We start from the raw sequence: 22,860 nt of genomic DNA, 5'->3' as shown, positions 1-22,860 counted from the left end.
TTTTTTTATTTTCTTGAAGCTATATCAACACACAGAATGGTTAATTCCTGCAGTAGATTTATCTTATTGCCACACAATAGATGTCCTGAACATATCTCTTGCTATTGCAGAATAGAAACCAGGTCAGATTAAAAACAATGCTGTAGCAAGGGCTGTTAGCATAGTCTTTTCTCCAAGAAGAGTGCATTTTAGACTCACTACACAAGTCAATAAATGGAAGCTCCTCACCCATTTCCTTCAAGTTGTGACAACTTCCCTACTTGCTTAAAGCAGGATTCACTTGGCCCTTCTAAGATTATTCTCAACTGTTTGTACCACCAGTGATAGTTCCAGACACATGTCATAGATCTAGTGATAACTGTGGTATTCTTAATATGGAATATCAACAAAGCACCTCCTGTGCTATTTTTCTCGTCCAAATGTCTAAAATCCAAGCACAAATCTACCAGGCATAACACAGTTAAATGAGATACCTGAAATAACAGAACTTTATTAATATACCCTACCATATAGCATGCTATGTAGAACTAGTTAAGGTGTCTGATAACATGTACTGCATTTATTCTGGTTAACAGATCTGTTTACAAATTAGAAACTGGGATATAAAAAAAAAAAATTTAAGTGAAACAATGATAGTTTCATTTCCTTCACACTGAGTAGTTCTTTGGTGATTCGTATGACCACTGCTTTGCACTGTAAAATCAAAACTGTACGAACCTTCCATGCTCCTTGTTAAAAGTTACAAGAAAGGCGCACAGATCGCTGCAATGACATCCTGGAAGACCAGTTATAATGGTGATAACCACCTAAAAAACAGGGAACAGGTAAGAAGGGGGGCAACTTGAAGATGAAATGAGCTACAACTGCACACACTTAAGGCTTCTATCTCGATAAAATCTTAAGTCTAAACAAAATTAAATGACACTAACCACAGAAGCAGCAAGATAACAGAGAACTGTAACTGTGTTTATGCAATTACTCAGATATGCATCATTTTAAAAAGACGCATTTTCTCTTGGTTTTCATACCTTAAATATAGTTAAAGGACAATTAACAAATACAACTGTCCTGGTTTGAGGTAAACTAGGATCAATTTTGTTCAGTAACTTTACTTCTTAGCTAGGCCTCTTCTAACTACTAAAATTAACAGCATATTTTGCAGACACTGTTCATGCTCAGAGTGATAAGACCTATGTCTATAGCTGATGCCAAGGAATCCCATCCAGTCTGGGACTGCCCCAGTGTCAGCCGGTGACGTGACTGTCATCCTGGCAGCTTGATACGGTTTTGTATATATTTCATTATTTTCATTTTATTTTTAATATTTCATTAAAGTAGTTTAGTTCCTTCAAAACTCTAAGTCTCTTCTTCCCTCCTCTGCCTCTCTTTTTGAAGAGGGGTAGCGGGGAGCATCTGTGTCACTTGCCCGATGGCCGGTTTGGCCTAAACCACAACAACAGTAAACAGGATTATCAAAATCTTTACATTAAAATCTATTCTGCAGTGTAAGTATTAATGTAAATGTCAGACCAAACACTGCAAGAGACATCAAATCGGTTATGTTTCCTATGACGAAAAGGCTACATTCAATTACACAGAACAGAGTTTGAACAAAATGGTTCAAAAAGTGATGGTGTGTGTCAAACAGTCTTTTCAAACACAGTGAGCAATTCTAGGTTTCCTATACAGTACCGAGCATGCTATACACAAAATTTATTCCAGTAAAGCTGCATTTTAAGTAGGACTGGTAAGAGGCTGCACAGTAACAGCTCTAACATACCAACAGCTTTTCTGCATAAAACACCTCTGTTTCCATTATATGTATTTCTTGGGGTATTTAGAGAGGGATCATAGCAAAGAAACACTTGTAAAGTCAGAGAATATCTCCAAAGTATATCTATATAGTTCTACCCTACATACTCCAGTGTGCTACAGAAGCAAGCAAATGAGCTCTGGAGGGAACACAGCTAAAACAACAACTCTCTGTGCTGCACTGAACTTAAGAAATTATGTCACTGGTAATCAGCCATCACACTGAGTATCATCCTATTACTAACAGAAAAATTACCTCTTCCTGCTTCTACATGATATCTGAAGATAGCTGCCTGCAGACTATTTGAATCCTATCGCCAAAATCATTTTCGGATGCTCAGAGAAAATAAGTATTCATGATAATAGATATAGAGAAGTAACTCAGAAAAATCACAAGTACTAAGTTTGTGTGTTTTATAGAATTTTCTATAGAATAGATTTTTCTTTCTTTTTTTTTTTTAATGTACACGGAGACAGTTAAACTAACTGATGATTTTAAAACATGAATAGAGGCTTATGAATTAATAGTGAATTTAAGTGTCAGTGTGGTCTCTAAACTAGATTGCAGGAAAGCAGGCTGCCTGAATATTGCAATATTCAAAGAGAAGGACTATATTCCTGCTTCTTTGACTTTCTTGCTTACAGCAGATTTCAAATGCTGGAAAGTTACAAGGAAATATTTTCTCTGAAAATGCTATTTAAAGCACTCAAGTTTGACAATTGTTATTGCCCCTATAGAGAACTGAGTGTTCTACAGATAATATCAGCAAATGTTAAATATCATGTGCTACCTCTATGCTATTTAAAGGACTTTTATGTTCCAGAGAACAATTCAGTTAAATTATTCAGCAATTCATAAAAAACAAGCTACTGCTTTAGGGGTTACTCTCTCTGGACATTAGAAAAAAGTGTTCACTTGAAGATCAACGCCTCATTTTCTGTCTATTTTATCAGGCTGAAGAGCCATTAGCACTTCCAAAAGATTGTTTAAATGAGGAAAAAAAAAAAAAAAAGTAATACAATCAGGAAAACAGGACAGAGCAATTTATTCCAAGAAACAGACTTGAAGCAAGTTCAGTGTGAACTGGTGGTATTGGAGAAGGTGGCAAAAAGCATGGTTAAACATACATCAGTACTTTACTGCGTTGCCTGCAACAGAACTAATTAGCTAAATACTCTCTACTAGGGTTAGGAAGTATTGTTGGGATGCTTCCTTACCTTATCGCTTTCTGCTTTGCTATCAGGAATGATTTCTGACTGTTCCAATAAAATAGGAAGATGTGCTCTCATTATTGGCTCATGACTGACGCTGCTGACAGTAAAATGTTGCACAAACCTTTCAAAAATAAAAGTTTATTTTCTTACAATCAAGACTAAATGACTTCATTCACAAACAGTTGGGAAATAACTAAATAAGATTGTTAAAAGGTCAAACAGAGGCTTCCTACAGAGGAAATAATTCATCTCAGAATAAAATATCTAGTGTGAAGACAGAATTATTAAATAATCAATTTTTAGACAAGTATTACATATAGTAAAATATTTTTGTATTATTTCCGACAATACTGATCCCGTGAAAACAAAAATAATTTCTCACCTCTCTAATTCTGGAAGGGCAGCAGATATTTTCAGCTCCCTGCATCTTTCCCCAGAAGGAAAAGACAAGGCGTTGAATAGCTTCTGAACACTGGAATGCCTAAACAGAGCAAATTAATTAATTGGTTAGTTAAGGGTGAAACCTAGACATGTACCTTCTTTAAACCAGTTGGCTACATATTAACTAATAAAAAAAAATAAAGTGAGGGTTAAACTAAGAGTGCAAGAACTCCCTTTAGAATCATTATCAAAATCTTCAATGAGTGACAGCACTTTTCTGATTGTAGCATACAGTTAACGTATAATTGCACTGGAGTAAGCGGCATGAACTTACAGTCTCTTTTGTTCCACAGACAGGAATTCTTCCTGGACAACCCTTAAAGATAAGCCTGAGTTTGTCTGGTTTTGCCATGAAGAGAAAACCTGGAACAAACCAGACCTATGCATAAGTGTCATTACTTTGCAAAATTTGTTTTGATTTTTTTAGGAATTGTTTTTGTTCCTCTAAAAAAAAAAAAATAACCCACACACCCGTGCATTTTAACTAGTCATTAGATATTCCAGAGTACTGGTTTTGCTGCAAGAATTCAAAATATTGAGGAAATCTCCACAGATCAGGTTTTCTAAGGTCCTCTTTGGCTAGACCGGAAATGCTTTAAGAAGTAACTTTACTTAACTGGGTCTAGTTTCCCCCCTCATCCTCATAGCTGAGGAAAAAATCCTAGGGAAAAGGTTTACCCACACAGCAACAGCACTATTCACGTGAATCTTTTAGTCATAGCGTGATTCACTGATAGAAATGCTAGGTATTTAGAGTCCAATTGCTGTACAGCAGGAACGGAATTAATATGTCTCCTTCAAGTCATACTGTAATTTTCATGAGGTAAGATTGCAGCAATCATTTCTATAAATTTAAGGAAAACACTGTTCTTTTGCAAAAGAAAAGGGAGCCCTTCGTTTCTCTAGGGAACAGTGTTTTGGCTTAGATCCTAATGCTCTAGCCAAGTCACATTAATATGAATGGCAGTCTGAACCTAGAAATCAGATTCAGATGAATCACACAGTCATTTAAATGTTCGGTATTTCCCTTCTTTTAGTAAGTAAAGGCAACAGCCATTGTCATTTTTCACAATAATTTGCTGCAAGACAAAACAACTCAGGAGGGAAAGACTGCTTTCCATGAACATATCGGCAGTCTAAACACAAGGGTACTGAGATAAAAAACATCAACATAAAATAAACTTTTTATATTAACAAAGACACTATTGCTTATGTAGAAGGATCCATGCAACCAAACAAATAACCACTTCAAAACACGTAGTCATTTTCCTTAGTCTCTTATACAAGGGATGGAAAGAAGGACTGGTCAACAGAAAATTGTATTCTTTAGAAGTCAAAGGCTTAGGGATAAAGTGGAAACACAGGTCAGACTGAGACAGCACTCAAAGGAAATAAAGTGGTCCTTTTTGTATAACTTAACAAACATTTTTAAAAAGAGCTGCTATGGCACTAGAGAAGGTGAAGAAAACCAGAGAAATCAATACATCCTAAAGCCTAAGCAAATTTTCCACCCCTACCAATTCGAGTGAGGACGTGAAAGGTACTCTCATGTCTTCGCAGGACCTGCAAACCAGATTCCAGCTCTGTGTGCTCAAAATCTTGCAACCATCTCATCTACAAGGAATTTAATACACACAGATCTCGAGGAACGGGTAACTGCCATTCCCTATTTCAAGGAGGCTTGAATAATTATACCATAGGTCCAGTAAGAGAGGTACCATGCCATATAACAGTAGAAGACTAAAACTAGTACCTGCATATTAGTGAATTTTTGTAACTACAGGTCTGTAGAATGACTACTATGTCTTTATGACTTTTATAAAAGATTTTAGAGGAAATCAATAAATACCTGAAGGTAAATACTAACAAAACACAAGAATATGTTTCCACGGCTTACACAATCAGGTACACTTTATCTCATGAATGAAAACTATTCATAAGATCACATCTTCAAGGCAAGAGACACGTTTCATCTACGCTAACTTAGGCAGAGCAACTGGCATAGTGCCAGATGAGAAACTGTTAAACTGCAGAAATTGAAACTCAGTATAGAACTGTTCAGCAAAAAGCTAACTCGAAGGACAACTGGAATAAATAGCACCAGAAAAAAAAAAAAAAAAAGCAGCAGAAGGCTGGGGACATTCACCAACAAAGTTGCTTAGGGAATTCTCCATCATACCCTATGCAATTTGGCATAGCCTGAAGTGAATTGACAGCATTTTGGGGAACTAAGTTGGGAGACAGTCTACACAGCATTGAGATGCTTCATAGAAAAGTAGATCTAAATGTTAAGAATGGAAGAAACAAGGAAAAATTGGGAGGAAGGTAAGTATGAAAGCAAGAACGAGCACACAAACATTTCTTGAATCAGCTAGAGTATCAGTGGGTAGCAAAAGAGAAAGGGTCTGAAGGAGTTTCTCAGAAAATGAGCACAATCTATTAATTCAAGGCAGCAGTGAAAAGCAAAGGCCAACCAAGGGTACCTATTATTGCCTTTGTACAAGAAACAAATACCCTCATCTCATACACGATGCACAGTTTGGGTATCTACAGCCAAAAAACAGATCAAAAGAAAAGTATTACAACAGTCAGAAGGAAAGAGAACTTTTATAAGCATAGATTAAAATGAATCTGGTTTTATTTTACTAGGCCAAATAAGCCAGAAAGAACAGGTCTGAAATTTCTCAATACCACAAGAATGTCAAATAGTAGAGCAAGAAAAAAAAAAAAAAAGATGTAAAAGTAGACCTAATAAAATAAGCTGAAAATTCAAAACCAAACAAAATATTCCCAGTCACTCACATAGTAGAACAGCGGGAGGAATATAAACACTTGAGATAAAAGGAGAAGTTTTATGGTAACATTAATACTATCAGTGGGGACTGCACTCACTGAGCTAGGTGGTCTTTTCCAGTCAGTTACGATCGCATACTAAAACCCTTGTGAAGTCCTAAAAATCTCCATGCTCATTTCCTCAAAAGTGCCATTGTTATAAAATTTTGTTTATTAAAAGCCTCTGCATTACAATGCATGAAGCCAATCTACTTAAAGAATAATACAATGCCATATGGGATACTTAAAGACTTTAACAAAACTTCCCTAAGGATCATGATCCAAATGTGTTTAACCACAAAAAAAACACAATAGAACCTCTGCCACTACATACAATTGCTGTAGCCAATTATACACCAGTACTACATTTAAAATGCAACTACTAGAAAACAAGCTTTTAGAGCACTCACTGGCTTCAGAAGATAAAATGAAAGCACATGGTGAGCATTAAACTTAACAAGCAACATAGTCCCTAGAAATGCAGACATTAAGTTAAAGTTTCTCACACATGCACGTTCCTAAGACCAGGAGTGATAATGCTCCTATGAAGGACTGGGAAGGTCTACATGGCAGGGCAGTCCACTCCATGACAATCTCAAGCCTGCAAGGCAGATGCCATAGGTCACACCGAGAATCAGAGTCCCTGGTTGGAAGAGAGACTCTGGAGGTATCCAGACCCACCTCCTGCTCCAAACAGGACTATTGCTGGCAGTACAGATCAGCTCAGCCATGACTTTGTCCAGCCAAGTTTTCAAAATCTCGAAAGGTGGAGATTCACTGTGTGGGTGACCTGTTCCAGTCACTGCACCAACCTGCTGCTAACATTCAGTCTGAATCTTCAAAGCTGCAATCGATGGTTACTGCCCCACGTTATCTGCCACTACTGAAAAAGTTATCTGTAACAGTTCTTCCTACTGCAACACCCTGATTTTAGATAAAAGATAAGCAGCCTCAAAATCACATCAGCCATCTCTCTCAATATCCTCTGTGAATACCATCCAGCTTCACAGAGGTTTCCAATCTATGTCCTAACTTGATGCTCCCTCAGTATTAGCCGCCCCTTCTTCTTTCTAAACTGCACTTGTTCGCTGAGATACCGCAAAAGGTTTCACTGGTGAAGAGTGATGCAAGAAAGACCTTGAACTTTAACATTTCCTGTGTCAGGTGACAAGCTTTAGTGGCTCAACTAACATGAGAAATAAACCCTTTCTTTCCAAATTTGATCAGTTAAGATGGACAACAAATTAACCCTTATCTCTCATCTAAAACAGAAAGAATAATTGTGTGGTTCCCCCCCAACCAAACCAATCTTTCTTTACTTTACCTGTGAATAAAAAGCTTTATATATCTTTGTTTTGGGGAAAAGTGCAATCATCAAAAAGTTGTCTTGGGTATGGAATTCAATTGGTAGATGAGCAAGCAAGGAACCTTTGACATCTATAAAGAGAGCAGCAACAATACTGGTTGAATCCTAGAAAAGGAAGAAGTAGGACAAATTAAAATTAACAGTTAATGAAAGTGAAAAAAGGCTTATTACACTAAATAGCAGAGATTAGAAAAGAACTACTACAGTCAGAGCTAGGCACGCATAAAGATTTGAACATTCATTAGCTTGCACTGCCCAGCTAAGGAGCAGAAGAATCAACTCAAACCACTTGCAGTACTCCTCAGTTTCTACTTTGCAGCTATTAGAGATATCATAAGCTTTAAAGAAAGCATCTCAGACTGTTCTAAGCACCTAAGCTTTGCCTTGTCTTGAAAAGAAAAGCTTGCATTTTAATATCTACTCTTTTCCCTCCACCAAAAACTAGACCTTTAGCCCTTTCCTCTGCTAATGCTTCACAGCAAAGCCACCTTCATCTATACCCACTTATCTCCTGACACAGATACCCTGGAAGAATGAATTAAATATCAGCTAAAAAGATTAGAAGGATGGCATGGTGCTATTGCAAACTGGTTTTTATACCATGCTTTTGAATTTCTGACCTGAAAGGAATCACGCTGCAATGAGATACAACTATCAGGCCTGCGGTTTAAAGCATAGGGCACTTGCATGTCGGAAGTGTCCTGTTTCTCTTGGATTCTTTAATGAGCACAAGTTCTACTAAATCTTTTGCTTCTTCACCTTAATTATGTCTTCACCAATAGGAAGCCGAAGCCATCAAGGCTGGTCTTCCTCAGAAGCACTGAACTTAGATTGTCCAATTTTTCTTCTAATAAAACAACACTGACTCTTGGTTTTATGGATTTCAAGACAGGCATTTATGTACAACTGTGCAGGATGCTGAAGTGTTATATGCTCAAGCTTTAACTTGTAACTCTCCTCACACCACAATATTAGAAAAACAGTACAATTCAGCAGCGTGAAACATCCCTGGAAAATAGGGATTCCATAACTTTGAGATCAAATCAGAAATTGAGTAGCATTCATCTCCCCTTCAACAGGAGAAGCGGGCAAAGAACTCTACTTAATAATTTTCAGGAAGAAAAAACTCAAGTTCAGGAACTCTTATCAATTCAGAGACATTTGCAAACAGAATCTCTACTCTTTGCTGACTGAGGGATTAATTATAAAAGCAATCCTCTCAAAGTCACTGAGGTTACTGAAGAACATACAAAAATGCTCTCCAAAGACAGAGCAATTTCTCTTAAGAGAAAATGGCTTTTGGAATATGGTCCACAGATCCTGGATTCTAAAGGACAGCTTACAGATTTCATGAGAAGTGACTCAAAGGTCAACTCATACATGCTGCAATCTGCATGTGAATTGTCCAACAGAACGTGCTTCTCCTCCTGGAAAGAGTTTAGGGTTCCACAGACTGAAAAAGGCTGAAATGCAGCAGCAATAATCCCCATGGACATTAGGTTAAAAGAATCCAGTTCAAAAGTTTTACAAGATCTTAATGTTGTTGTGAAATCTAAGCATTACTTACTAGTATTTGTTCGCTTGATTAATGGCCAAAATGAATGCTGGATTCATTCATTGTTCAGTACTTACAAGCTGAAATACTTGGTCTTAAATAAGATCTTAAAACCAAGCATATAGCATCTTAAGCTCTATACAGTAAGGAAGCCTTGATACAGTTTACTGAGACACTGAACAGCTACACAAGAAAACAGGCTACACTGGGTGGCACTGTAGCCTGTTGGGTTTTCTTTTACTCCCAGTATGGCTGGTACTAAGCTAGAATACAGATGGGAGATTTATGTTTGACTCTAAGATTGGGAGGATTTCTGCTTTAGACCTTCACGGTACAGTTTTGTGAGTAATCTAGTTTACCCTGTCCTCCCTGCACTTGATGTCTATGAGCCTCAAGGACTTCAGAAGCTTAGGTGGTAGCTAGGTGCCCAACTTCTCAGAATAGAGAATTCTGCAATGCGTGTTGGAGGCAGATATGCCGACATTTTCAAGTTAAAAAGAGAAGCATCTAGCGGGTATGGCGATAGAGCTGCTAAGAAACTGTACTTTGCATCACTTAAAGTCTTTATATCTTTTATTTAAATCCTAGCATCAAATTATCCTTTCTTTTCCATTAATATTGTTGATGCAATAACTTTTGGAAAAAGCATACTAACAATTATCCTTCTTCTCCTGTCACTTCTTAACATTTTAAGCTCTCCACCCTTGTATTATGCCAAGTCAGTTGAACAATAAATGCTCTTTGTCAAGGTTTTGCTTTACACAAAAATCTGGCATCAATTCAAGAATGATAGCCAGGTCCCATAAATAGCTAGTTTTATGAAAGTGAGTGTCTTGAATCAAACAATAGAAGGAAGGTCAGTGTTAAAATAACTTCTTAAACTACCAAGGGGCAATCAATATGATATACAAGAAAAGGCAGCTAAGGTAAGATTCTCTTCACTCTTGTGTTTTTATCTCAATTGAATCACACACTTTTATTGTATTTTACTGGTTTCCTCCATTATATGATGAAATCACAGCAACACAATGCTTTCTGGAGGTCACTAAACAAATGTGTAATACTGTACCTGAAGAAAATAGAAACTAAAGGAAATGGAGATTTTTTTTTTTCCCCCCAGTGCTTAGGAAACAATAACTAACCAAAATAATCTCCTTTCCATTCTGAAAGATTGATAGTTAAGCTAGCATATCTGCCTTGAAGAGGAAAAAAAAAAAAACAAAAACCAAACAGCTGAGTTGCCATCATTAACCTAACTCTCAATTCCCACTCAGCCAGAAGACCAAACTATTAGCATGGCAAATTGGCCAAGCGAAGTGATAGAAGTTGATCACAGGAATGGCAAACGCCTACACCTACCATTGTGTCTTTTACTGTAATTACTCAGGATATGTATAGTTACACGCAACATGCCTTTCCTTCTCACTTCTCAGCTTGGGCAACATGAACCAGTCATTCCCTTCACCCTGTCAGTTATACAATGCTCCATGACAGTAGACAGACACTGCTCGTGACCTCTCCAGAGATAACTAGTACTCTGCTATGAACATTTGACTGAAGGTTAAATATATTTTGAATAGAAGCCAGCATTTCACCCTCCAATACACCATATGTCTTCACAATGCCTTGAACTTTTCTCTATCCATCACTTAAGACTGCTTGATGTTCTACGAATGCTATGCTCTGCAATTTTTCTTTTAATAAAAAGCAATTTTCCACCCTATTAAGACCACATTGATAACTCAGTCTAATACAAAACTCTCTCCTCCTCAAAGTTCAGCCAATTTCTGATTAGCTATGTTAACCGACAGCAAAAGTGTAGAGATTTGCATCAGTTATTACACCTTTACACACACACTTGTGAAACTGCAACTGAAATCGAAACTTTGTACTAGAATCCTACAGCAGTATCATTAAAAACTGATAAAAAGTTTATGACAGTAGGAACAAACTTAATACTCACCCCATCATAGAGAGAAATGGAACTCATATGGTTCTTTGAAATGGAAATGCTGCCATGGTGGGGATCAGAAAAGAGAATGCCATCTGAAAAGAAGTACAATTTGCCTAGAATTTAAAAGAAAAAAAAAATTGCATTAGGTATACATCAATGTTTCAGCATCATGTCACGAACACCTCTGCTTTCTGAGGAAGAAATTTATGTTCTTGCAGAATTTTATTATATTTAATATGCAGTACATTTGAGTAAAACTTCGGGATAGTACCTAGACAGCATTTAGAACACAACCATTCTATCTTTACTTGATTTCACTATCAAGGACAGGAATCATGACTATGATTGCATTTGACTTAATGTTAACCCCTGGAGCCCACTTATCGTAAATATTCTGTGGCTTTTCTTCTTTTTAAACTGAAAAAATTTCCATTATGTTGAATTGCAAACTTCCAGAAATATAAAACTGACAAAACAAGAACTTCAGAAAAACTTACATACAAAACAACTGAAAATTTAAACATTGTGACAAGTTGGTCAGATTTTTAGCAAAATGACAATATACTAACACACACAGACAGCAAAAACATCCCCAACCAAACAAACAACAACCAAACATGACAGTTTTCCTTTCACTTCCTGACCAAGACAAAGTCTAAAACAGAAAAGCCCTTTACCTGTAGACTTGCATTTTCTTTTGAGTATAGACACAACTGTTACTGGACTAGCAATTTCCCTGGAAACTAACAATCTAATGACAATCAAGAGAGACATGGCATGCATTCTGTCTCCGTTTTTCTTGTCAACTTACATACACTTTGGTTCTTAACAAACCTGCATGACCAGGGAAAGCAGCTGGAAAATGAGAAACAGCAAGGCTAGATGCTATAATGGATAAAAATAAAATTCCACCAAAGCACTAAAAACTGACATCAGCAAAAAGCTAATTTCCAACGGTCGTAAGAAAGCCATGAACAAATGGCTAAGCAAGGGTTGCCAGCTGGACCTCTGCTACCAGTGCTGGACGATGCATTAAAACCTGGATCACATCCCATACAGAGAAGCATGTGAGTCAGCAAAAGGGAAAGGTTAAATATTTTCTTTTAAAAGGGGGGAGGGGGGAAGACAAAGAAAAAATGGCCTTACTCAGAGTCACATTCTACAAAACCAAAGCCAAGCAGCAAAAGTAACTAAAACACACAGCTAAAAATGACTGCACATCTAGCTCAATCAAACAATGATTGGCAAAAAAAAATAAAGAAATGTCTTCCTTTTGAAATGGCAACTCAGAATAAAATCTTTAAAGTTGTTCAGTATTAAGGCTTTGTTTTAATACAAAAGAGCTTGATATGAAATCAAATCACCATTTTAACAATTACCTAAAAAAATATATAGGCTCTGCTAACTATGAACCTAACTGTTTCAGACTGAAGCTTCTAGTTAACATAAAAGTAGCACTGGAGAGACAGCTACTATTACATTGGGCAACAGTACAACCACAAATTCAAGGTCCAAATTCAGATCAAGCAGAATGGAGACAAAGCCATACATAATTACATAAATGTGCAGGCTTAACTGTTTACATATACAATATGTTCATTGCTGATACTTCCAGTGCTCACAAAACCCAAGCCACAGCACAGGTACGTGCCTGCTATTGAGTGAAAGGAAGAAAAAAAGCAAAACACTTGAAATACATTTCCGTCAAATCTCACAGAATATCAACTTTCACAGGCAACGTGTCAACGGGGAAAGAACGGAAATCAGAGATGTTAATTCTTTTGTAACAGAAAAGCAAGCAAAAAAGACTATTAATTAATCCAAACTAAAACAACTTCCTTCAATATGGAAGTCAGTGAATTATATGAAGAACAACTTGATGTGCTACTTGAATATTTTCCACAAGTGATTAAGCACAAAAGAGAGTTTAATTGGCAAGATTGACAGACTCAGTTAAGTTCATCCTACAAAAATCCGTAACACAGCAGATGTATCCACATACAAAGGAAAAGGTTTAACAGCCTGTACTTTTTTCACACATTTTAGTCATGAATGCATAACTTATTACAGCAAGACACAAGTGACAGAGAGAGAAGATGAGTGCCTGTCTGACAGCACCTTTTGCATCTAATCTTAACAGACTACATAGCTGCAACTTCAGTAGAGCCCAAATTAGAGCACAGCAAACTGCCTTGCAGCATACGTGAAAGGGAACAAGATCAAGTTCATTTTCACTTGACACCTAAGAAAATATCTCGCTTGTTGAAGTGTTACATAATAGTCCTTATACCACCTACTTATAACTCTCCATCCCAAGAGTTATCAAAACATTTAACTTCACAAATCTCCCCAAAAAAGGAAAAAAGTAAATTGCTCCACTGGGGCTCACATAGTCAGTTATCACATAGCCAAAAAAAATTTTGCCATTCTCTAGTTATTTACTGAGTGAACATGCACTCACAGCACTGTATTGCAAAATAGCTAAGTATATTACTCTGCATTAACCTTCTTCCTTTAAAATCTGTTCAATTAGAGCAAAAGCAAATTCTGCTATCTGAAGGCTGCTGTTTAACTGCCTTGTACATCATTATTTATCCTCAACACTACACTGCATAACTACAACGAACAATAAAGCTAAGGCTTTTCCTCTAAAGATCGTCTAACAGCAGCTAATACTAAGCACTTAGATGCCAGGTACTAGTTATCTTCTGTTGTACATCAGTACTGTGACAACAGTACTTTCTCTGTACAATGGAATATAAAAATATTATGTCTTAGGAAGTATCTATTGGTTCAAGGCAAAGCAAGGCACATTAACGCAAGGCTGCGGAGTAAGGGCAACCCCTCCCAACAGTTCTCCAAAATTGTCTTTAGTTGTATTACTGGGATATTAATATTACTTAAATTCGTGAAGGAAAACGCACCAAAAGAGGAGGAATGATCTAAGACTGTTGCTAGTAATCTCGTGTCAGAAAGCAGTAACTTGACCAAATCTGAAAAGGACCGAGATCAAGCATCTTTCTGTAATACAGTGAGCATCTGAGCTAACAAGCACTGAAGTTCTTGAATGAAAAAGACAATGGCAAAAAACTGGAACAGCATGTCAGCTCCAGGAGGCGGCTTCGGTAGGCACAAAGAACACAAGGCTGTAAATAAATTTAGAAGCAAAAGCATTCCAATCCCCTCCTGCTCCACAGGCAGCATATCACATTGCCCAAAAGGCACATATTTGCCCTCACTTCTTGAGCTGGGAGCCCATGGCATCCTGTCACTACTGTAATGCCCAATCCTTCCAACCTAATGTTCATATACATACAGAAAAGGCAGAGAACATATGGCATATCATCTATTAAGGGCAGAAGCAAGCAGTTTGTGCATGCTTTCGAATGTTAACTATGGAAAAAAGCCATCTCCCAGGTCTGCAAAGCCTCACTGTCAATCATACAAGGGCCCCATGTGCCTCAAAAGCAACCCTATGGCTCTGACAGGAATCCTTCTTTTGTCACTAGGAGTTTCAAGCAGAGGTTGGGGACAAAAAATAAGACATGGAGTTTAAGGAGAGACTTGTCAAGGCAAATGGAAAGAAATCTTAAGATGATGGCATAGGTAGGCTCACCAGATGTGTGAATCCCGGAAACCGTGCATCATTTTTATGGTTAAAAAGAAAAAAAAAAAAACACAACCCACAAACAACACACACACAAGAAAAAGTGAACCAGCTCTATAAGCAATTAAAAATAAAAAACACCAACACCACACATCTCACCTTCTGCAGGCATGGCTTGTGGATTGCTAGAATAAATATATGCTCCATCGCCTCCAGTAAGTAAAGTGCCCAGAAAAGATTTGTCTTCCTAAACACGAAAACCAAACAAACAGTAGTATCACAGACTGGATCATGGACTGTAATCCAGGCAAGAATATTTTCTCATGCTTTTGCTTCAAGTGAAAGGGTGTGGGTTTTTTTAAACAGCATCTGTCAGAATTTTTTTTAGAGTTTTAAACTGCATTGATACAGAAGAACTAGTGAAAGAAAGCATGTTAAAAGTGTAATTTTTAAAAGCACTTCCCCCCCCATTTTGGTTTTGCCAGCACCTATTAAGTTACAAGTTATTGTCACCACCACAAGGCATAACTTTTTGTTTTTTAGATTGTCAATCTACTGAACTAAAAGTGTATTGCAGGAAAATAAATCTAGTTATAATGAAGATTTCTGGTAACCACAAATTAAACCACAAATGCGAAACTCATGTGGTTTAAGATGTCCCCAGATCCCAAATTCTTGTCTTTTTCATAGTGCTTGAAGTGTTTTCTTTCAGACATTTAGCACACTAATTAAGTTAAGAGAGTTGCATGTAGAGTGGCATAGATTTTTGGGGGTTTTTGGAAACACATGAGCTCCGTGGGTAATACTTAGTGAGACTTCCATGAAATCGTAGCTTTATTAGAACTCTTTCTGCTCTTGGGTTTGTCATTCTTTGAAATAAAGAAAACCTCAAACTTTTACACACAACATATTTTTTTTGTAAGTCAAAGTTTGAAAGAGACAGGCTAGAACAGGCAAGTCTTTCGTAGAAGAGGAGTAACAAACATAATACACCCCAGTTTTGCTACCAGCTAAGATTTTTTGAATACTGGTTCTTGAAAGTGTGATTTCTATAGTTTAACAACAATCTTTAATTTTACCTTTAATATATGCTGTGCCTTTTCCGACAGTTTCACATCACTGTCTTCAACCTGTAGCCAGAAACAATTTCCATTTGTATCGTTAGTAGATCAAACAAGTATAACGTTAAATAAAAAGCACTGAAAAAGATTCCAGGCAAACAAAAAGCTTAGGTACTACAGATAGATAAAGTCCTGAGACCAGAGTACCTCGCAAACAAAAAGCTTAGGTACTACAGATAAAGTCCTGAGACCAGAGTACTTCAAAGACAGCTTTGTGCTCTTCAGTACTGTGTTATCATGGGACTGAAATAACTCCCTGAAACACTTTCAAGGGGATACTTCCCATTTAAATTGTTTTATAGACTAAAACAATATTGTATAGACACAAAGTAGTGTATCCCATTCAGTCTTATTTTTTATTACTGTTAAAGTGTTTAAGTTCGGACTGTCAAGGGGCATAATGTTGTCCAACTTCATAACATTCATTGGAATTATACCTCTAATGTAGTGTAGTACCTTAGAGGTCTGGAAGCAGACCTTTCTTCCTGTTGGGGCAGACATTTAAGTGATCTAAAGTGTCCCACAATAAATAGAATTTTCAAATGTCACACCATGTACTTGAAAATCAGCCAGGCCTTTACACAGCTAAAAACTGAAGTGGTGAAAATTATTTAATTTAAAACTCATGTTATGAATGGAACCACCAGCCTGTTTATACTTCATGTCCAAATTCAAAAATCAGAAGAGTATTAAAATATTAGAATTCTGTTTCAGTGTCCAGGTTCCATACTTCTTCCTCATACAGCCATACTTTTGTAACAAGTTTTCATTTGTGAATCTGTATGCATAGAAAAAACTCAAGTAAGATTTCGCATACTAACCAGCCAAGAAGCATATCTTGGGATAGCTGCAGTCAGTATTACGTGGCTGGTTTCTGAATGAATGCTGCCATCTGCAGGGAAGTAAATGGAAAGCAAAGTAGCATAACACCATCCATATACTTCAGACTGTTCAATAAAGAACTGTTATGACTTGAAATTTCTTTAGGAAATATGAAAATCTCATTATTTTAAGGACTTATTAGTGTTTAAGTGAAGCTTTCACCGCAGACTAGCTCACAGTTGTCTTGTGCTGTAACATACACAGAGCTGCTATACAGTACCAAAGAAACCCTGATTTTATTCTGGTGTTAGTATATGGCTTCCTCCTTTGCTCTCCTCCCCACCAAATCCCACAGTTAGAAAGCAACAGCCTGTCTGGACACAAGACTTCATAAATATTGTTCAGACAACCCCAATAACTAACTTTGTCATATGTAAACAATCTGGAAAATATGCACTTTAAAGTTATGGAAATTACTCAGTATCCTGTATTTTAAATGTAAGACTGTTCCAAAAACAAGATTACTAAAAATCCTATCCTTTTTAGTTTTGTTTCATCTCTTCCAAACAAAGAGCAACTGAAACTAAAACATATTCTATAAAATTAGTGTTACAAAAGTGATGGAAGAGAGCTGTTTGAATTTCCTCGTAAAATAGAAAACGTTCACTAAGATTGAAGAAAATTTAGGAAGGGCACTATTACACTTTTTTTTTTTTAAACACCTCCACCCTGCTCTATCACATGGCAACATAAAAACCGAAAATCCTTTCAGTGAGATTAGAGAAACCTAATAATTAAGGTATTCATTACTAGCAAGCTAAAACATTTAGGTCTTTTAATTAACCCAAAAGCTTAAATCCATAATGGTAATATTAATAGCATCCATCAGAAGCCCTTTTGCTCTTCCATCACACCAAAGCTAACAGAATGACAACAGTGGTGTTAGAATTTAAAATGTCTACCTTTTTCTTTAACTTGTATCTGTGATGTTAGAAAGGACTCCGAAAAGACAACAGATCCCAAGCATCCTCTTCCTGTGAGCAAGTCTGGAATGTCAAATACCATCATAGATGCCTACAGCAATCAAACAGTTGGACAGAAAGGAAGAGAAAGGAGAATTTGAAACATTTCAATAGAAGCAGCAAAATCCATATGTTTTAAACCTCCTAAAACACCACTTCTGTATTGTGGTGGAAAGTCTGAGATCATAACTCTATGTTAATGTTTTATTCCAAATTCCACTGTTTGACTTCACGTTAAAACCCCGTCTCACCTCAGTTTCAGCATCTGAAATCTCTCTCATCTCTCCCCTTACATTTGTATTCACATAGATCAAAATCTCAGCAAGCCCCATAAAAAAGCCACTCGAGCTCTATTTTCTAGTAAAATGTATAATCAGAATACTGAACAGCTTACTTACCGTTTTAATCAAACTCAGGCTGTCCTCATTATCTAATGGAGTAATTCTAGAACAATGATGATAATTAAATATTTAAAGGTTAGATCATTTTGAGTGACTTCATAGCAGCCAAAAGTGCTATTTAATTTTAAAATGAATTCTTATTTGTGTACACCATTTCAGTCAATTAGACAACATGGGGATTAAAAAAGCACAAGCTTGTGATATCAACTAAGTTAAAAGCACAGTTTTAAAACAAAACTCTTAATGGGCTCATGCTGCTTCTACTAGTTAACAGTTAATAAGATTGGTCTGCCCCGTTGTTTTCGTTATTTTTAAATTTTTTTAAGATTCCACAGAATTAAGACATGAAATCATTAAACTGTCTCATACACAAAAGCATTTAGTACATCTTGTATGAAATAATCAAATCCAAGACAAGAAAAATAAACTTGTTACTGTATTAAAACCACTAACGAATAATAAGAATTGTAATACAAACCTTCCATGATTATTCACAGCCTGAATTTGAAAAGTGATTTTGGAACTGTAGAACAGAAAGTGTACCGGTGAAAAATTTGCTTTATACTTCTTCTACACATAAAAAATAAGCAAGAATAGACTTAAAGCAAAATTACTGAAGTGATTAAAAAAGCAGAAGAAAAATGGAATATTTATAATCATTTTAAAAGTCTAAATGCATTATGAAGTCTTGGAATTTGGCAGTCACGCAAATTCAGTTTAAAATTAATATTTGACATGTTTTCCTAAAAGAAGCTAATGCATTGACACAGTACATCAACCAATAAGTATTTGAAAACACATACCGCAATGCAGTTTTAAGTTGTGTTAAATGAAGGGTATCCAACACAGACATGAGCATCTGCTCTGCTACATCCTTTGCCTGAAAAAAGGAAAACGAGAATAAAGTATCTTTTCCAATACTTCCAAATCACAGCAACTACAGCAGCACCCATAAGATAAACAAGAGAAACATACACTAAACAGTAACACACTGATGCACCAGGCTAAAATTTGTTCTTTCAGATATCCGATTTTCCTTACTATAAGATTAGGAAAATTCATGAAAGACTGAAAAACAATTGTAGATGGGTAAGATTAGATATACTCTGAAACACCTCTTTTTTAAACAGCATTCAGAGAGACTGGTTGAAGGCCACGGTATTAAATTCATTAATGTTATGCAGTTGACTGAAACATTTTATTCTTTTTTTGGTTTGCATGTAATCTTACATTGCAAGCAATCCAAATCAACAATTACAGTGTACAGAATTGGTGCTTCATTTACCTTGGATTCACTGGAAGTTTTAGCATAGCACTCAATGCCAGCAAGCACAGCCTCTACAACAGCAGTATATATTTGCGACAACAGCGTACTGAAGAGAAATACAAACACAACATTTACTAGACAGATAGAGTTTTCTTCCTCCTCTGCTTAAAGGAGCAGTTTTTCCTCTCATAAGAGAACTCCCTTATATCGAAGGGGTCCTTGTTCAAATAGCATAGAAATAGTTTTATACGTAACCTTTCAGTTTAAAAAAAATAAATTAGAGCAAGTAAATTGCTCAAATTATAGAGTATGTTGGGGGAAAAAACTTATTTGCATAAATGTATCCCTGCTCTCATCAGTCAAAAAAAAAAAAAAGACAATGTTTTATGTTGACGACTTTTGCTGCAGTTGTGTTGAGGATCACATCCCAAGTATTCCAACAAGAAGAGAATGATAGCCCCATGTAAAACTGGAAGACAGAGTGAACCAGCTTCAGAGACTGACCTGTTCTGGAGCATGTCAAGCAAAAAAGATACCAAAACAAACCAGTCACCACAACCTTTTGGGCACATCTACATCACAGCTTAGTCTGATTCCCTTCTTAAAACAGACTTGAAAATAATGTACATAAAGAAACAAAGCTTAGGTGAAGCCAGAAGTGACTTATGACTTGTAGCTACTGATATATTTATAGCTCCAGAACTATTGAAAAAATCCACCTCTGCCCAACTAAGAAACATCAGCCTCTGTCTTCCAGCTAATTTGGAACAAAAAGATAAGGAGATTGACAAAACAGTCCTACTTCCCCAAACTTTAACTTCTCTCATTACTCCTCTGCAACTGCTGGATGTTGAGGGAGGGAAAAGGGGGGAGGAAAGAGAAGGCTACAGCATTTAAGCCATATGCAAAGCATTCCTGAAGGATGGAAAAAAACATATGAAGCTCCCAAACATGGTCCAACATGTAAGAACCTCAAAATGCACCAACACTTGTCTTTGAACTTCATCCCAATAGCAGTAAGAGATTTTAAAATTGAACCTTCTTACTACTTTTTGAGGTTTCTTCTATGTAATTTCATGGACCTAATGTATTAACACATGCATTTAACTTATGTTTTCAGTACACCCTTGTTACAGGAAATGCGTGTAGTTCTTCCTAAATCTGTAACCATTCCTATCTTCACTCAAATTCATATATATATTTGCAAGAAAACACCTCACAGTGGGCTGTGCTTCGCATTAATATGCTATAGTTACCTTACTCTTTCTCCCATTTTAAAGTTTTAACACTAACAATGCAAACCAGAAAATGGGGTTTTCTAAAAAAAAAAAAAAAAAGTTAAAAAAATACAAAGTTTACCCCAGGGGTACTTAAAAGTTACACAGTCAGTTTATGCACTCCAGGTTGCAGTTCTGCTTCCTAAATACAGCTAAATTGGACTGGACAGTGCTTATTTTTCCACTTTTTATTTCACTGGAAAACATTGACAAATGTAAGAACCAGTTACAAGACTCAACTGCAAACTTATCCTGAAATCATGAGGTCACGTTTGCCAGAAAAGCTAATTTTGCTGTTGTTGAAACTAGATTATTTGATCCAATACAGGGACCCTTCCAAGAACAGAATATTCTCAAAGAAAATACTGCCTCTATCAATAGACTCCTCCTTTGCTTAGAACCCCTCTAGCCATCTGTGAAAACTGTATTTAGTGCAAAGTCTTTTAGATGTAGGACAAGAGATCTTCTATCTGTTTGAGCAGAATGTATATGTAAGGAAGATTACCTGTCAAAGTCACCTTTACTATAAAAAAATAAAATAGAATTCTGCTGCTCAGTTTAGGAACTTCACTTTTACACCTGAGAACCATATCACAATTAACAAAAGTCAACAGTACTTCGCATGAAAGGTCACCGCTACCAGTTCCCTCTGACACATCATTAGTATCTCACTAACCTGTCATGCAGGCTTGCAAACTGCTCCACTGCAGAAGCAAGAACAGGTTCCTAAAAATATCCTAACTAGCAAGGAGGACAAAAGTCTCTAAGGAAAGGTTTGGTTTATCAAGATTGACAGCACTAACAAAGCAGATTATCTACCATGCTCTTAAAGCTTGACAGGTATCTACAACATGCACAGAAGTGGACATCAACATGGATAAACAAAGTGCTATTTTGTGAAGGTCAAAACGGGCAGAAGCTTTGTAGCTTATGAACAAAAAAAAATCAGAAGTTAACTTTTATCTATCCTTTCACATAGTGAAATTTATTTGCAAGTTTGAGAGCTCCCTGTTAGCATTTTCACTAGCCACTACAAATCTTACACATTATTTAGCTTAATGAAACTAGTCTAAAAAATTACTTTTACTTCTATCTATGGAACATGCTCCCATTCAGTTATAGATACTTTTTCCCCCAGTGTATATGAAGTACATTTCAAAGTGATTCAAGTAAGTGTTAAGTTAAAAGTTAAGTTAAATTTAAAAGTTTTATTAAAATTTAAGCAAAATTTACTAATATTTCCTTTCATACTTTGCCATAGAGCAGAAGGGATGTCACACTAGTTTACTCATTAACATCCTTTGAAACCCTCTCACATTCATGCTATTCTAAATGAAAACGCATCTCTGCAAATGCCAACAGCCGCTGCTGACTAAAAGCGTTTTTTACCTACTACCACAAGGTATTAAGTGCAAAGAGTTAAGGAATAATAAAAAGTTGGCAGCTTACACTTGTTCAGCTTGCTTGTGCATCTCATTGTCATTTCCTGTATTAAAACCAAGAATGTTTGTTTTAAGCACTTTCAGAAGCGTTTACACAGAACTTCTTGGGCATAACATTTCTGCTGCATATTTTACATGATATTTATCCAGTATCTTATGTAACTGCAGCTTGTTTGTAGATTTAAAAAGCAGCAAAGCACAGGTTAACTTCTATCAGTACAGCCAGTACACACTATAGCCAAGACTAAGACCCGCATCCCCTAAAAACAGCTGCATTGGGTCAAAACAAAAATCTCTCTCATGCTGTATTCTGTCTCCCAAAGTGGCCGTTCCTTGATGCCCAGGAAAAAGCACAACCAGAGCAAACATATGCTATAATTCCTTCCATTTTGCAAGCCTCCAACCATCTTCTCTTCAGATACTTTCTGAGCTGGATAAGGTTTCAAGATAATATAGTAACCCTAAGGAGACTGACTTTATCCTCATCCAAGGACTCATGCAGTCATTTAAAATGGGAAAGAAAACTGTTTTTAAGAATTCACCATGGCTTGTTTTTATTCAGAAAGACAACTATTATAACACTCTCTTTGACCCAAACCAGATGATAAAAGATAAAAGTCGAATAAATTTCTCTGTCCATTTAAAATCCTTAATTATTTTGTTAAAAAAGCAGGCTTATTTGACAACTACCACTTTGAATTACTAGATTTTTGAGGATTGTTCTTC

General features: G+C 36.4%; 1 protein-coding gene across 1 annotated transcript in view; it reads right to left on the bottom strand.

Annotated features, from left to right (window-relative positions):
- Positions 1-22,860, bottom strand: part of LOC104284239 (chromosome unknown open reading frame, human C20orf194) — a 136,527-nt gene that overhangs the window by 19,147 nt on the left and 94,520 nt on the right. The window contains exons 12-26 of the mRNA XM_009882543.1: positions 22,142-22,178; positions 19,434-19,521; positions 18,952-19,028; positions 18,627-18,671; positions 18,146-18,191; positions 17,688-17,799; positions 16,725-16,795; positions 15,862-15,912; positions 14,942-15,029; positions 11,185-11,288; positions 7,625-7,771; positions 3,743-3,831; positions 3,410-3,508; positions 3,031-3,148; positions 718-806 (exon numbers count right to left, since the gene is read on the bottom strand). Coding sequence (XP_009880845.1) covers positions 718-806; positions 3,031-3,148; positions 3,410-3,508; positions 3,743-3,831; positions 7,625-7,771; positions 11,185-11,288; positions 14,942-15,029; positions 15,862-15,912; positions 16,725-16,795; positions 17,688-17,799; positions 18,146-18,191; positions 18,627-18,671; positions 18,952-19,028; positions 19,434-19,521; positions 22,142-22,178 — 1,261 coding nt within the window. The remainder of the gene's footprint in view (positions 1-717; positions 807-3,030; positions 3,149-3,409; positions 3,509-3,742; positions 3,832-7,624; positions 7,772-11,184; positions 11,289-14,941; positions 15,030-15,861; positions 15,913-16,724; positions 16,796-17,687; positions 17,800-18,145; positions 18,192-18,626; positions 18,672-18,951; positions 19,029-19,433; positions 19,522-22,141; positions 22,179-22,860) is intronic.

Source organism: Charadrius vociferus, unplaced genomic scaffold, assembly GCF_000708025.1.
Source record: "Charadrius vociferus isolate BGI_N301 unplaced genomic scaffold, ASM70802v2 scaffold213, whole genome shotgun sequence".
Classification (NCBI taxonomy): domain Eukaryota; kingdom Metazoa; phylum Chordata; class Aves; order Charadriiformes; family Charadriidae; genus Charadrius; species Charadrius vociferus.
The sequence above is the reverse complement of the archived record's forward strand: the minus strand, read 5'-3'. Positions and strand labels throughout refer to the sequence as shown.